This window comes from Ornithodoros turicata, chromosome 9, assembly GCF_037126465.1.
Source record: "Ornithodoros turicata isolate Travis chromosome 9, ASM3712646v1, whole genome shotgun sequence".
Taxonomy (NCBI): Eukaryota; Metazoa; Arthropoda; class Arachnida; order Ixodida; family Argasidae; genus Ornithodoros; species Ornithodoros turicata.
Genome location: NC_088209.1, coordinates 39,032,712 through 39,048,674, shown reverse-complemented (window position 1 = coordinate 39,048,674; position 15,963 = coordinate 39,032,712). Strand labels below are relative to the sequence as shown.

Genomic DNA, 15,963 nt, shown 5'->3' with positions numbered 1-15,963 from the left:
GGTGCTACGAAGATAATTTCGCCATGGTACAACGAAAAATAATGACTTTTTCGATTTTCGGTTTCGGTGAATCTGCGTTTGATGAAACGTTCATTCGACGTTCATTCAGCCTTAGTTGGGCCGTTCTTCTTTTTTAGTGACTCTAGTTCTACTAGCAAGCGGAGGTCATTGTAATAACGTTCTGGAATCTCAGGGTCGCTCTCCCAAATCCCTTCCTACACCAGAGGTGTGGTACATGAAGCTTTTGGGGTTTAGTGAGTCATGGGGAAGTTCCACGCAATGTTCTCCCACAATCGGGTCAATGGCTTCCGGGGCCATAAATACAGTAGCCGTACAGATCTACCTCTTCCATGCGTTTGCGTTTTTTGCTGTTCTTCAGCTGTTCCGCTGTTCAACAGCTTTTTCTTTTCTTTCTTTTCTTCTTTTTCTTTTTTTTTCTTGAGGCACACAAGGACGGGTATAATTTGCGTGAATGTAGAGTAACGACCGGAGTAACGCATTACTTTTCTACTCGTTACTCAATCACATTTGGAGTCGAGTAATTGGTAACGGTAATCAATTAGCTTTTGCGTAGAAGTAACGGTAACGGTAATCAATTACTTTTGTCGAGTAACGGGCACAAGACTGCTTGAGGGGCCATTTTTTGTCGACCATTTTTTTCTACACCCGTACGCATGGTATCCACCACATGCGAAATCATTATTCAGCATGAAACGGACGTAATCTTTAAATTTCCTTATCAACTTAGCTTATCTTGCTACAATTTACCTAGACGTTTCGTGTCCTCCGTTGCTTTCCATGCTGGAGCAGCGCTCACATTATTTTATGCCCTCTAGTCTAACGTGTGCAGCTTCGACATTATTGAAATGTTTCTCCCTGGTTTTCTTTTAAATAATCAATCAATCAATTATTGAAATGTGTTTGGAAGAAACATCGATGCGATTAGGAATTCGAACGTTGAATTGCATGTTTGATTCGGAATTCAAACAGAATATACGACTACTCGCTTCGGTTGACCTTTCCTTTTTTCCCTTTTTCTTTAATTCATCTTCATATCCCCCCCCCCCCGTGTTTATTCACACTGTAGCAAAAAGCCGACGTCCAAAGTGAACAATCCCAGGCGCATCAATATTGGATGTCCCTCAGGGGACATTTTTTGTGTGCACATTTCTTCCAGCTGATAATTTTTTCAGTGGCATTTTGATTATTTGGGGGGTGGGGGCATTTCTTCTTAAAACCCTGCACCGGAGCAACTAATAACAAAAGCAGTGCCGATTTTCATACTCAGTGCAATTAAAAACCTGTATGCTTTCAAAGACAGCACCATATAAAAGTAGGATACATGGTCCTTTCACCGAAAAATTGGCGGCCACTGTGCACAGAAAACAAACAAGGGTGATCGACATAGCTGCAGACTTGCCTGCCGGAAAACTTGCATTGCCATACCGATCAGGTCGGAAAAACCCTAGGCAGGGAACAGACTGGGAGATTGCGACACACATACTATCTCCAACAATCCCAAACAGCAGACGCTTTTGTCATTCCCTTACCTAATCTCCCATAAAGAGCTGTTTCAAAGACTTCATAAGAGGGAATGGAACCTTTCAGGAAAGGGAATCTAGGATAGGGTGTTGGATTTACGCTGCTGTGTGGCGGAGGGATTCTTTGTACCCCTTTAGCCCGCGATATGGCGCCACAGGAAGGCGCAAAATGCAGCGCGTTACCAACCTTCACATTTTATCATATATCGAGAGAACAGATAATCGGATGTGGATGATCCCCGTGTTAAAATGCTCTAGAAAGATTTTTGCTTTGCCGCTCCAGGAAAATTTCCGCATAGGTCTCTTAGTTTTTTTATCAGAGCGTGTCAAAGCTTGTGTATCCAATTTTGGTAATTTTTTGTACTTCAATAACGCGTTTAGAAAAATGTCTTGAGAAAAGCAATATTTTTCCTGAAGCGACAAAGCGCATTTCCGAATACTATCAAACAAGACCAGTCTCGTGAAAATCGGTTCAATATTTACCGAAAGAGACTGCAAAGTTTGTCCCATAGAAAATACATGGGGCCGCCGGAGGTGGTATCCCCTCTTAAGTCATCCAACCAACCGAAATATCACTCTGTCGGGAAAAACACTCATCTCTCGGGAAAGGTCAGGGGAAAGTGTTTACCCCTGATCTCATCGCCCCCCAAGCCCAATCCCTGCTGTCAGGTGGGGGCATTAGGATTTTGTACCGTCGGTAGGAGGAGGTGGTTGAGCGAACAAGTGTGTTCGCCGTGACAGCTTGCGCCCGGGGTGATCGTAATGAGCCTAGGGGCTCGCGTGGCCGGTCAAGCTTGTCGTGAACTCTCCGAGCCGTGTCGCCGCTTCTACCTACCCTATACCTTGGAACGCGTCCTGCCGCCCGTCATATTATGGGCTCCCATTTTATCCTCTTTCAGAATGTTTAAACTGTTGATAGCCCGGCGTCGCAAACCAGGTCTTATCACACGATGTTCGCGAAACTCGTCGTAACATTAGCGGAAAGCCTGGAAAAGTGAAAAAGGTCGCGAACAAAAGTGCTGCCAGTCTGGTACCATCATCAATGTCAAGGGAGACAAGGGAGCTCAGTAAAACGAGCACCGCCCAGCTATAACTTCGGCACTGGAGAGCCGCAGAGGCGTGGCCACTTAACTGCATAATTCACCAGTTAGCCGACAGGCGCCGTGCCTTATCTGCCCTTTTATAGTTGTCGTTAGCCGGCATATAGTTAGTGGCCAGATGCAGTATTAATCATGGCCAAAGGCGGGGATCCGCCTGACCATGCCCAAACAACGAGCCAGAATATTTGCCAGAGTAGCACCTAAAAGACCGAAGAGAAGGCGACCCTATATAGCGTCATAGGCTAACACCGCCAAGTATTCGGGCAGGTCTGGACGTGGACGTTTCCGCCCGGGAGAGCCTCAAAATTCCAGCGCGGAATCCTAAAAACGCCCTTCGCTCTCTGCAGCCGAGACCAATTCCCGAACGGCAATGCGTGGACACGTAAAGGAATGCGGGCCACCCAGCCTGCAGTGGTCCTTTAAGGTGGGCAGGGCGCAAGGAGTCACACAGGCATATATATATATATACATATACACAATGCACGGCAGCTACGTACAAGAGAGGGGGGCCCGTCGTGCTTTTGTGGAGCTTCGAATACAAACTCCCCCTCACGTCGTTTAGAAGCCGTGCGACAACATGAAATGACTTGAAAAGTCTCGTGTACCTCACACGCGCCCTTCAAGGTCAGCCAAAGCCATAGCCAAAGCCAACATCACGCGTGATTTTTTCCTCAGTAGCGCCGATATTTCGAGCAGAGGCTGTTTCTCTTAATGTTTCACTGTCCTTCATCACTGGCTGTGTATTTTGAAGGGTCGGGGGATTATGGGTTAAAGTACTGTAGGAGGGGCATCGCCGTGTGAGCTCTTTAGCTTCTGGTCTTCTAAATACACTGCCATCGATGAGGACAGTACACACAGGAAGGACAGCCTCTGCTCTAAATACCAGGGCCTGAGGATTCTGCTTCAATATAACGCGATGTTGATTGATTGATTGATTATGTGTTTAATGGCACAAGGGCAACAAAGGTCATAGAGCGCCAAAACCATGGTGAGTAACGCGATGTAATGTCTTCAAGAGCGCCATGGTCAACCCTTATAGTAGGTTGTGCGAGACAACGCTGCTTTCTCTAACGTAGCAGACGGCCGTGTTTTTAGCAGAAGAGGTGGCACGGGCGGAAACGGAACCACACACAGACAACGGCCGCCGCCGCCGCCGGCTCGTTGCGTCCGACCCACGCATATGAACGAGAACTTTTCAAACGTTTCAAATGGGAGTAACGCACAGAGAGAGAGGGCGAAGGGGGGAAGAGAAGGGGCCGTACATATACGGGGGACATAATTAGGAGAGCGTAACACGGGGTATATACAGGTGAGTGCAGGCTGTTCGCACAAAAGGAATTCCAACACGGATCCCAAAGCACCGCGCAGGAAATGGTCGCGCACCAATACACGCACGGACATTTATTACTTTGTTTGGCTATATACTCGCATCCCTTTATGAATACGTTTTTCTCTCACACGCTACCACGAAACTATACTACGGTGTAATTGTAATTCAGCGTTTCACGTCGCGAGGCAACTAAAGCTATACTGAGCGACGCCGCGGTAGAACGATTCTGCCCAGTTGAGGGTCCGTTGATGTTCGCTGGAATCGCCATGCATATTATCGTCGCTCGCGGAAGACGCGTCTATACCCGTGTTCGATGTTAGAACGACACGAAATGTAGTCCGTCAACCCTAACAGAATTACTCCGCCGCAGGAACTATGCTGGACGTTGGCAACATGTACTTGAGCTTGGAAGGAAGGACAAAAGACAAAAACGAACAGCACAAAACAAGTTGACCAAGACAGCACATTGTCTTGTTTGTTTTTGTCTTATGTCCTTCCCACAAGCGCAGGGACATGTTGACAACGTCAAGTATACACCAGCTCGCTTGCATTTTACATCTGCGTTCAAAATTATGCTGCAGCGCCACCAGGGGCCGTCTGCACGTTTCCAGTAGTTTCGGTATCGGCGCACTACTTGTCGTGACGAATAGTGTGACACGGGTAGCTATTGCAGCCAATAGAACACGATTAGGGCGCGGCCGAAGCGTGCATTTCTTACGCTGAAGTACGACTGTAGCTATAACCTGTACCGTAACAAGAAATTGCAGGTGTCCCTGGTAGGGATCGAACCTGCAACCTTGGGATCGGTAGGCTTCAGAACGTAAGAGATGCATGCGTCACAAAAAGGAGTAAGACACTGACCGGCTATTCTGAAGAGGGCCGCTGCGAGAACGACCAGGAGCAGCCATCCCGGTGGGCTCGCGTACGGCATCCTCTTCTCGCCAACGACAAATGCCCGGGGAATCCACGTCGACCCTGCGTTGAGACAGAAAACACAAACACACATTAGTCTGCGTATATATATACCCTGCAACGTAACAAGCTCTTCAAGCAACGGAACATATACAAGGTCCTTATACGGTTCCATTGTTCTACGCACTTTCCGGTATTGTGCGTGCAATTTACTAAAGTGGGAGAGAAAAATACTAGGATCTAGATAAGTACAGTTATACACAGACAGCGGGGTAGATTATCCGCTTTCGGTTGCAGTTTCCGCTCTTGAATGAAGCGATGAATAAAATCTCAGGTCGGAAGAAAACTATTGTATAGTTGTATACAAAACAATACTACGAGTAAATTCCAGCGCAGCAGCACTAGCCATGCAGCGGGTATTAAGCCAATATGAACTGGAAATAATGTAATACTACAATAATGAATACAAAGACAGGCGTAATTTACCAGTTAACGAACCAAATACGATTTACTTCTGACAAACCCTGGATTTGTAGTAAAGTTTCCGAGTTGCACTAATTACATATGAGAGCAAATCGAGTATGAAAGGTACATCGAAACTAAACTAAAAAGCAACTCCAAAGACCTGACATACTCATCACATCGACTGCCAACGCCGAAAAACGGCACCTTGGTTTACACACTTTTTTTTTTTCTCACGCTCTCTTTTTTAAAACCTTTTTTTTTTCTCACGCCGGTATGGAACAGGAAAAAACTAGCGGCTGAATCGTGCCAAATTAGCCCCTCCGTCTCGAGTTTTGAAAAAAAGAAAACATTAAGAAAAAAAAAAAGCGTTCGCGAGCGCGCCCGAAGCAGCCCAATTACGCCAAGCGGCCCTTTTTTTAGACTAAACTTTAAAAAAAAGAGGGTCATTATTCCGCAAACACCTCGCTCCTAAGGCGAGATATGTAGCCTTGTCGGCGGAGAAACACAAAGGAAGAGTGTGTAGCAACAAATTGGCCACCTAACGGTTGTTCGAGGCATAAAGAGAGTTCAACCTGAGAAAAGGAGGTGAAATGTTACATATTGTCCGACCTTATTGTCATTTTTTTTTTCTGTGTGTTAATACCACGACGCAACTGTAGCCATACGCGGTGTACAGATATGGACATTGACGAAGAGAGGACAGCAGAGGGGAGAGGAACACAAGGGGGTTAATAGTCCCAGGCACGACTTCAGAGGGAACTGTGCTGTCTGGAATCCCATGGAACCTCACGTATTCGATCTCACTAACTTCTAATAGACTTTAGAGTATAACGCGGAGGCTATATTTACAAATATAAATAACGACATTCGTTCCTCGAGCTATAGGCTTTGGAAATTTATGATGTTCCTCGCAAAATGAGATTGGTCGAACCACGGATGACCTATAGGCTGGCGCGGTCTGGCTCAAGTTTAAAGGTAACTCAATACCCAATAAAAAAAATGTAATGTATACCTAACAAAAATTAAAGGAGAGATGTCGACAGAACATGCAAGCTCAGATGAACATGCCCCTCAAGACAGGCTCTACACTATCGCGACAAAAAAATAGCTACTGAGACATAGCTACACACAACGTACGAAACCGTTAAAAAAAAAGTACCCTAAAAAACGACCAGAATTCTCGTAAACAACCAGAATTGGTCGAGGCAGACTCTTTTCCCGGAGCTGTTTGAATTCGACTAATTCTCGCTCGTCCGCTTCGAATCATCATTTGTACACGCACACACACACACACACACAGAGACCGTCGTGTCTTCGGCACGAGACCGTACAGAGGTCAGATCGATATCGCGGCCAATTAGGCGGAGAAGAGCAAAAATTGCGAGGCATTTACGGCCCACACTGGCAGATTCAATTACTTCGCTTTTTCACGCCACGACCGCCGGCCGCTCGTCTATACCACGCCGCTCGCATTTTACGTAACTTAAAAGACACGACAAGACGAAAGGGGATGGGGGAGGACATAAAAATACCCCCTCGAATTATGCGCAGTGCTCCAGTGTCGCCCATTAACGTGGCGCGCCCCCGCACATTCCGAACGATCATTCAATGTAAAGCCGCCTACCTGGGTCTCGGCCGGACGCCCCCACAACGACACAAAGCGTCCCGGCAAGACACGACAAGAACCTTTTTTTTTTTAACGCAGTGGCTCCCACAAAAGTAAAAAAAAAAAATAATAACTTGAGGGGGGGGGGTTAAACTGGAGAAGGAGTACAGAGACATAAGGTCCTGACTTACTCCCTCTCACAGTAGCGCCGCGAAGCAACTGATGCTATAAGCGGAGTGCAGTTAAGGACGGGCGAAGGACGGACGTCACGAAATGACAGTTTATGCCCGACGTCTCTAAATGAAAAACGAAGATAGAACGGCTAGAGATAATATAAGATAAGATAGAGGGGTTTCGTGTGCGTCATGGGCCGACTTCAACGGGGCCTATACCAATACGCCTTGTCTTGAAAGTTGGCCGGGGAACTCCGGGGGAAAACCTCAAATTCTTCAGTTTTACCTCGGAGCTACCGGTAACGACAGGGTGGCGCCTCCCTATATCCAGTCTGCCCTCATTTCTGCGCACCTGATTGGAGAAAGCTGCTCACAGCGCCTTCAGAAAAAGGATACACACTCAGCGACACCGTCACGACGCAGCAGTGATTCACTGCACGCAAAGGGTACGACTTTCCTCAGAGTGATGTCGCGATAAACTTAGGAGATCCGTTCGGACTCAGTACGCTCTTACGGAGCCCGTCATCTCCTTGCACCCTGAGGTGCGAAAGAGATTGCTAGAGAGCGTATCGCACAGCTTGTGGATCTAGAGCAAGTGACTCAACCTGCGACAGCCCTTTCCAATTAAGCTCCGACGGGCAGCCTTATGGGTGACGCAAAGTTTGACACCGTTTCACAATCTGCGCTACCGAGACGTGCTGCTATAGTCCGTATCGAAGAAAATACGGAACCTTCGAGGGAACGAGTCTATATACTCAGTTTCGATGTATAAAGGGTTAAACACTTATGGATATTGCGAGCTGTTAACCTGACAGACACCGAAATGGATGGGTCCATCGTACGGACCACGCAGTAGCTCGAGCAGTGACAACATAGTTGGCGCATATTTGAGGCAGGGCTTTTGTCATAAGGAGGCAGACGGGGGCGAACGCCCACGCCTCTGACTTCATCGCCGTCGCAGTTTTAAGCAGTCCTCCAACACGAACAGGGTCGTAGACCTCTTAGTTGGGTGTATAGATACCTGCTGTCTCATGGCAGAGAAACAGTTGGCCATTGCTGGGGGTGCTTCGTTTTTAGGAACGGTTCCCATTGCAAAGTCGGAAGGGCACCAAGAGTGAGCACGAAGGCTGAAACAGCCAACTGGCTTTGTGACAAAAGCGATACCATGGATACGCCGCTGCTTATTGTTGCTAATGTAAAAGAGAGAAATACTACACGGACCGCAATATTGTCACAAGAAGGAGTACCTATCAAAACGGGCTTTGTGCGAAGCCATCGGTATTAGTTGCGTTTGTAATGTTATTTGACGTGAAACAGCTTAAACCCGGTCCAGTTCCAGCCTGGTAACTATAAAGACCATGATTATTCCGAAAACCGCATCAGGTAATCGGCGGGTTCTCTATGGTGCAACTATCAGTCCGATACTACCGGTAACGATTTAAGAAGCACTTCGCCTCCAGGTGTACCCACTGTATCTTTCAGAGTACATCATTTCCACTATACTGACAAAAAACTTGCAGCAACAACAACAACAACATTCACGCGCGGGCAGCACTTGATATCGTTTACCCCCTTTACGCGATCCACGCGCACATACGTAATTATGTAGCACCTACGATAACAGAGTTGTAATTCTGTGCAACACAGATCAACATCCCTCACGGCGTACTTCACATTCCTCGTACGTCATTGAAACGACGTTTACGGGATACACATATCTACCTGTACGGTTTTTCCTTTTTTATGTCTCCGTAGCGGCGCGGACAAATTCAAAGTTATCTCGCCGGATGCTGGCACATGTCGCGGCTTGTTTCTTTCGCTTTTTTTTTTTTTTTTTTTTACGCTGTGGTGTCGTTTCCGGAGACATGTAACCACGTTGTCACTCTGTTTTTCTCGATACGACAATACCAAATGATCCCGATCTAAGCACATGATCGCGATCTGCACGGTATATAGGAGTTCCAGATTCGCGATCTTCGTGTATCACGGATGGTTTTCCCGTTCAAATACAACTGATGTCATGCGCACCCAAAATAGGTAAAGCGACGGCGCTCAGAGCCTTAGGTGTCTGTCAGGTACCGTTGCTAAAGGGATTGCACTACACCCCGTTATTCGCACGGCAGGCTTTTTTGAGGACTACAGTTCACTCAGTTGACGTCAGCGAGGTTTTCCTGGGCTAGCAACGAGGGAGGTTTTGCCTCGGAATGATTTGTCGTTTTGGCTCAGGTACCTGCAAATAATTTTAAAGATGACGACACCGGCTGTGTAGGTGTCGCATTTAAGTTTTAATGTGTCTAGCCATTCGTACTTTACATTAACTGGATCACGGTGGTGCCGCTAAACAGGAGTGACGGAATCATCAGTCAAGTGCAGACAACCTACCTAATCTGACAGTGTGGATGAGTTCGAAGGAACTCGTCGAGCAACAGCAGTCCGTCGACCGACAGCAACAGGCTCTGCATTCGTTCGCAATCGATGTCGTCGTCGTCATCACACAAGCACACCGAAGTAATCCGTTCGCGCTCAGTCCGAAAATCCTCGGCAAATCCAAGAGGCACGCCGAAACGGACCACCAACAAACATCGGAGGAGGCATCGTACACACAACCAACACAAGCGCACACTTCGAAGGAAAAACTCGGTCTGAAAAGTACCTCGCGTACCTCGCTCAGGCAGACGACCACCGTACGCCTCCAACCAATGAGAGAAAAAGAGCGCACGCATGCGCAGTTACGCTGTCGTCTGCTAGCGAAGGAGCGTCGCAGACGGGAGCGTGTGCGCGCAAGGAAAAAGAAACCGGGCAGCTGCAGTCGAAGGTAGGGGGGCAACATACAAGGAACTTCCTTCCCTTCAAAGGCACGTACGTGCGGGGCACGTGCACCTAATTGGTTCGAAGAGTATTTTTACACTCCCTCCCCCAACGTCTGCTGCGGAGTCCGGCCGGACAAGCAAGCAAGCAAGCAAGCAAGCAAACAGCAGCAGATGCAGTCTTCGAGGGTCTGCAATTCGTTTTCGTTTGCCACGCGATTTCGAATGCTTCCTTTCGGATGGTTTCCAGCTGGGTGGTTAACCAAGAAGGGAAAGAAGGACATATAACTGTTGTTGAGTAGGGAAGAGAGGCTCAGACGTTGGCCATGTGGCGCACTTTATTTTATGTTTGGAATTTTTCTACCGGCGCTCGCCGGCGTGCTTACTTCGGCACGCGCACTCCACGCGCGGGGAGATTTATGCTCCCAGGTCTTCGCAACGTTCGCTTCATTATGATATATACTTCGCTATAGTGCAGGACGTGTGTAACAGTTACGCAAGATTGCCAAGAAAGTTTTTTTTTTCTTCCTCTCGCCCTTTGCCAAATAGCATAAAATTGCAGTGGACTGACATTATTTCGGATGACCTGTTTCTGTTCTGGCACGGAAACAACGACGAAGATGCACCTGGCTGTGACTATCCCGATGTGTCCGAAATTTTGCATTAATTTATTTTAAAATATTTATTTAAAAAAAACTAATTTCAAAGGAAGGTGCACAGGCCGAAATCACTAGATAGTTCCGTTGCTAGGAGGACACCGTGAAATTTAGGAAGAAAAAGAAACATTTCAAATCGTGACGATTCGTGATTGCAGGTCGTGCAGCCGGATAATCCACCCCTAACGTCTTTCACTTGTGCCAGCTGCTGCCGTTCCTGTCATCCTTGATAACGGCTAGCAGTTCTCATGGTTCATTACATGGGAAATATTTCGGCGAAAATGTCAATGTTAGGTTCGAACCATGAAGAGGAAACTTTAGACTCAGGTGCAAAACCTCGCGAAGGACATGATGCTTCTTACCACATCCTGCCCATCATCATCATTAGCCCCTCCTTGCATTGCATGTACAACATGATATAGCCACCATGTAAAAACTTAGTGCGTTAAGTTTCCAGTAGGATGAACAGTACCATTACCCCTTTTTTTTTATGATAACAAAATAACTAACCCACGGGTAAAGTAATAATGACTGAAGATACATATCATCCCAACTGCGAGCTTCGAGCGCAACAAACGCAAGACAACGCACCACTCTAAACATCGCGCACTGCATCAGTTCAAAATAAGTACTTCACGACGACATTACCACCTACCGCGATTATACGCGCAGAAGTCCTTTCCACTCTTCCAAGATCCACCACGCAAGCAGCGCGAAAAAAAGTAGGACGGCGATCAAATTTCACGCTCCACAGAGAGCGAGAAGTATATATCCTAGCACGCTGGTTCTCCCGAGACCTTCTGCCTATATACCGGTAAACTCGTAAGCAAACCGGTGACAAGTGAAAGAGGCGCTCGGCAGAGGGGTGGTTTTTATTTGCCGTGGCCCCGGGCCCCGAAGAAGCCCTAATAGAGCCGTCATCAATAACCACCTCTTTTTGGCCGACAGAGAGCGTGGTGAATGCTTTGGCCACGCTGTCCATCCTCCCCCCCCCCCCCCTCCCTGTGGTCTTTTGTTGCCCCCTTTGGCGCTTCGCAGAAAACGCTGCTGCTGTCTCGGGACGACAAAGTAAAAATGCCGCCACTTTTAAGGGGGGCCCGCGGAGAAACCGATAAATTGCGGCGTTTTCTCCGAATTCTGCCGAGGCGTCTCTTTTTCTTTTTTACACCGCTGGCCACCGTGTTGGAAGAAATAAAAACCGCTTTGGGAAGGCTTCTGGAACCCGCTATGTTGTTGGCCTCTTGCTTTTCTTTCTTCGCGCTTTCGTTTCAATAGCATATTGGTTGTCCTTTGCGACAGCCGCTTGACAGAATGGAAGCTTCGCAAGAATGTGGCAGATTCCAAAGTGTGGAAAGACGGGCAAAGTTGGTTGGAGTCCAGTCACACAGCCGGATAAAAAGAGCGCACAAAACATGAAATAAAAATAAAAGCGGACATATACACAACGCGAGCGCAAGCACCAGTTGTAAGCCTGAGCTCGTGCTGTGTGGCGTCCGTTTTTGTCTTGTGTGCTCTTTTTTTATCCAACAATGTGCAGATTTACAACAGGAGCTAGAAGCAATGAGATCAACCGAATAAAAGAAGGGCTACGTGTATATACAACTTAGAGCAAAGGGGATCTGTTGAGATAAAACCTACAAATAATAACCGTGCGGAATAAAATGAGAGGGAAAAAAAATAAGAACTTGCGTTCGCGTCTAGGCAGTCCTTGGGAGGTCATTTTCAAACGGTTTACAAGATACAGTTACAGCTAAGCTCGTAAAAACGGGTAACGGAAGTGCAGTTACTTTCTCCGAAATTACTTTATTTACAGCCACAGTTACAACGTTAACGTAACTTAGCTTCTTTACAGTTAGTCTCAAGAAACAAAACAAAAAAAAACAAGCGTAAATGCAACTTTCAAAAACTTTATTTTTTTTGCATTCAGCGGAACCTCATTTCGTAACTGTTCAAACCGGAATTTACATCACACGCCTTTTACGCATTAAGCGGCAGCTGCTTTTTCCAAGTTACTTGAAAAAAAAAAAAAAAAGTGCAACTAGTCGGGGCACTGCTGTAACACTAGACGTCCTTTTTTCCCACCTTGCAATCTGGCTATTACACGCGCATTTCCCTTCTTGTTTGCGCACTTCCGAGGGCACCTTCTCATTAACCCATCACCAACTCTCGCCGCTCACACAACAGGCTGGCCACCTCGCGGCCGGTGGGGAAAGACAAATAAACAAACAAAAAAGAATACTAATAAGAGCCGCGGCGCGCAACCCCAAAAAGACACTGTACGACCACCTACGCGTTAACGACCACCGAAGAAGTCGGACCTTTGCTTTAAAAGAAAAAAGAAAAAAAAAAAGCTAAGGAGCAAAACCATTCCAGGACGCTTCCAAAACTCCAGAGGTGGTCTCTCTCCTATACCTACCACCCTCCCAGGCTTGGGCCACCAATTTTGCCAAGGTATGTATATATATATGTGCCGGGGCGGCGCGTGTCTGTGCCCGCGAGAGCTTTTTAATGTACGTCGAGCTGCGAGGGGTGAGATGTTCCCCCTTTCAAATTACGGCGTTCCGCGCTTTCTGCAAAGCAAACACGTTGCGCGGGGAGGTATAAGTGCCCACGGCCAGAAAAACTGACGGCTCAATCCCTCCTCCTCATCATCATCATCACCGACAGGGCATAAACACACATATATGCAGTGGGGGTCATAAATTGAGCGGACAGCTGGAACAGTTTAAGGAACGGTGCCCTAGATGCATTTCGGGACCAATATTCGGCATTTTCTGGGTTCAAATGAAGCGGCGACTGTTCTTCGTGCGGTTTTTCTTGGTGAGAGAGAGACGTGTAGGTTAAATTTTATATAAGATTAGCTACGTCAACAACAACAAACAACAACTTTATTGCGAGACGACTACTGGGGGGTTTCATCGCCAGGGGCCGATACTCTACCCCCGTAGCTACGTCAGTAAGGTACTGTTGGGGACAGGGTTAGCTAAAATCACCTGTCAGTGCTTCGCCGTCCATTATTACCTCTGTTTTTCTCTTGATAGTGTTGTACCGATACGATTTGATTTGATTTGATTTGATTTGATTCGGGTTTTTCTGGCGCATTAGCTACCAAGGGCATAATGCGCCAAATACTAGTGTAAGTTTTATCTGGTTGTACCGATACTGTATCTGAAGGTGGACCATGTTTTGAAGTGTTTATTACTCAAAAGAAGTAGTCTTGCAACACCTGGAGATTTGAGATTAGATAAACCACGGAGGTGCTGATTTTAGACAACCGTGTCCCCTATACAGTACAACAACTATACTACTTTATTTTGGTGACAGTGTGGCGAGGTGTTTGATTGCCACAGGTGATGCTCTGCTCCTCTGCTCACAGGGAATTTGGTGAAGATATATATAGTTAGTAGAGTAATACCATATACTATCTGACTACGCGAAATTGCCGCGCGGCGTGGTGTTAATGCGCTAAACAAAATAGGGCGGTTTTACCAGGCGGAAATTCCGTTATGCTAAGTTTAAAAATAGAGTGTGTATATAGGTTAGCCTCATAAAATCTGACTACACTCATTTCCGAAACAATGATTTGAGTGAAACAGATACAGAAACAGAAACAGAAGCTCTCGCAGAAGCACGATAGAACTTGTAAAAAGTACAGCCGAATGTCCCCCTCTTTCTTTCTTTTTTTTGTTTCATTATCACGTGCGTTCAACATGAGTCGCCGAAATCTAGGGTTTCCTGAGGTTTTCCCAAGACTTTCCAGACGAATGTCGGCACAGTTTCCCCTGAAGTCGGCCCAGGAAGCATGTACTAACCCCCCCCATGTCCCCCACTCCTTCCTGCTGTCCTCTCTCCATCTGTCCACGTCTGTACGTCACTCATAGCCACAGCTGCTTCGCGGCGCTAGCACGAAATAAAAAATAATTCATTATACAACTTTTGGTTATCAACCGCGAAACGAATGAAAAAAATATTTTTAAAAAATCTCTGGAGGGATTCCATGCCGCCTCCGCAATCTTCAGCGCGACTATTACCATCATCCGGGTCCCCTGGGCCAATCGTCATACAATCGCGCTTTCTCTTGATATGTAGGCTATAAGGGTGAAAGCTCGTCAATAGATCCCTCTCTCGGCTGACTCTGACCTAAGTCAAATAGGCTAGAGCACGCTATCCATTACCATGCAGGCTCGTATATACAGTGAACCCCCGTTATTATGACCATGGTCGTTCCCGAAAATTTTGGTCATAATGCGGAATTGTCATATTAACGGGGGGATTTGCAGAAGTTTCACCCCATTGTTCCCCAGGTGTATGGTCGTAAAGCGCGTATGTCAGATTATCGGGGGTCATATTAACGAGGGTTCACTGTACCATGAAGCGGGTTTAAGCTACACGTTGAGAAAAGACCCTCCAGCAGTCATGCTGAGGTGAGGAAGCGTGGTATTATAGTGAGAGAAGTAAATTGGGCTGAGAGAAAGCGATGTTGGGAAGCCTTCTTTGGAAGGCCGTTTGCGCACTGCAGGACAGGAAAGTGGGCTGCCGAATGCACGATCTTCGTGAGTCCTGGCTGTTGACATTCGACGGGTTTCGAGCGACACAAATTCCACTGCAGGCCATATAGAGAATGTCACACAAAGGTAAGCGTATACAGAGTTCGCGACAAAAAAGGAAAAGGGCTCAACGGGCCTGCGGCAGGGACATATGGGATTAGTCACACAGTTTTGATCACGATGCATGCATGTATGCTATGCAGGCCTTGTTACAGTGACTGAGACAAAGCACGGACACAGAGGACAAGTACCGCAGTTTTTTTAACTCCGGTACTTGTCCTCTGTGTCGGCGCTTGAAGCAATGAAGTGCCATTTAACGTGATTCGAAACACCGTGCATACATTGTTGAACAATCAAATTTACAACAAAAATGAAATAAAAAATAAACGGACGTAGAAAGTGGCTTCCGGCCCGACCTCGTTGTGTGACGTCAGCAGACCCTGCCTGACTCTCTCATTGGCTACCGAAAATTCGTCTGCTGCTGCAACAAGGCTTTTTTGCAGTCACATCGGCGCGCCCGACTACGTCACCTGACAGGCCTGACTACGTCACGTTTCAGGACTGCTTACGTCATCGACTTCCCTCGTTCACTTACACTCTCTTTGACGGAGTGGAGAGTACGCACGACAGGTCGGCTGCGCCCCGCGTTCCTTTGCAAGAGCCCACGTTATTTGCTGCACAACAAATAAGTCACAGCCAGAGACAAAGCCGTTATGGACGGGCGCATTTCACTGCCCCCCTTTTAAAGGGGGGGCCCCCAACACGTGCTAAGAGGTACCGAAGGGAGAAGCGTGTGTCGTCTGCGAAAACAAAGCACCAGACGCGC

General features: G+C 47.1%; 1 protein-coding gene across 2 annotated transcripts in view; it reads right to left on the bottom strand.

Annotated features, from left to right (window-relative positions):
* LOC135368872 (protein spitz-like) overlaps positions 1-15,963 on the bottom strand; it is a 52,324-nt gene that overhangs the window by 12,255 nt on the left and 24,106 nt on the right. Inside the window, exons 1-2 of one of the 2 annotated variants that reach the window (XM_064602417.1) lie at positions 9,510-9,781; positions 4,833-4,946 (exon numbers count right to left, since the gene is read on the bottom strand). In XM_064602417.1, the coding sequence (XP_064458487.1) occupies positions 4,833-4,946; positions 9,510-9,618 (223 nt within the window). In that variant the 5' untranslated portion in view covers positions 9,619-9,781. Of the gene's footprint in view, positions 1-4,832; positions 4,947-9,509; positions 9,782-15,963 lie in introns of those variants that run through there. The other variant, XM_064602418.1, reaches the window with a different exon arrangement.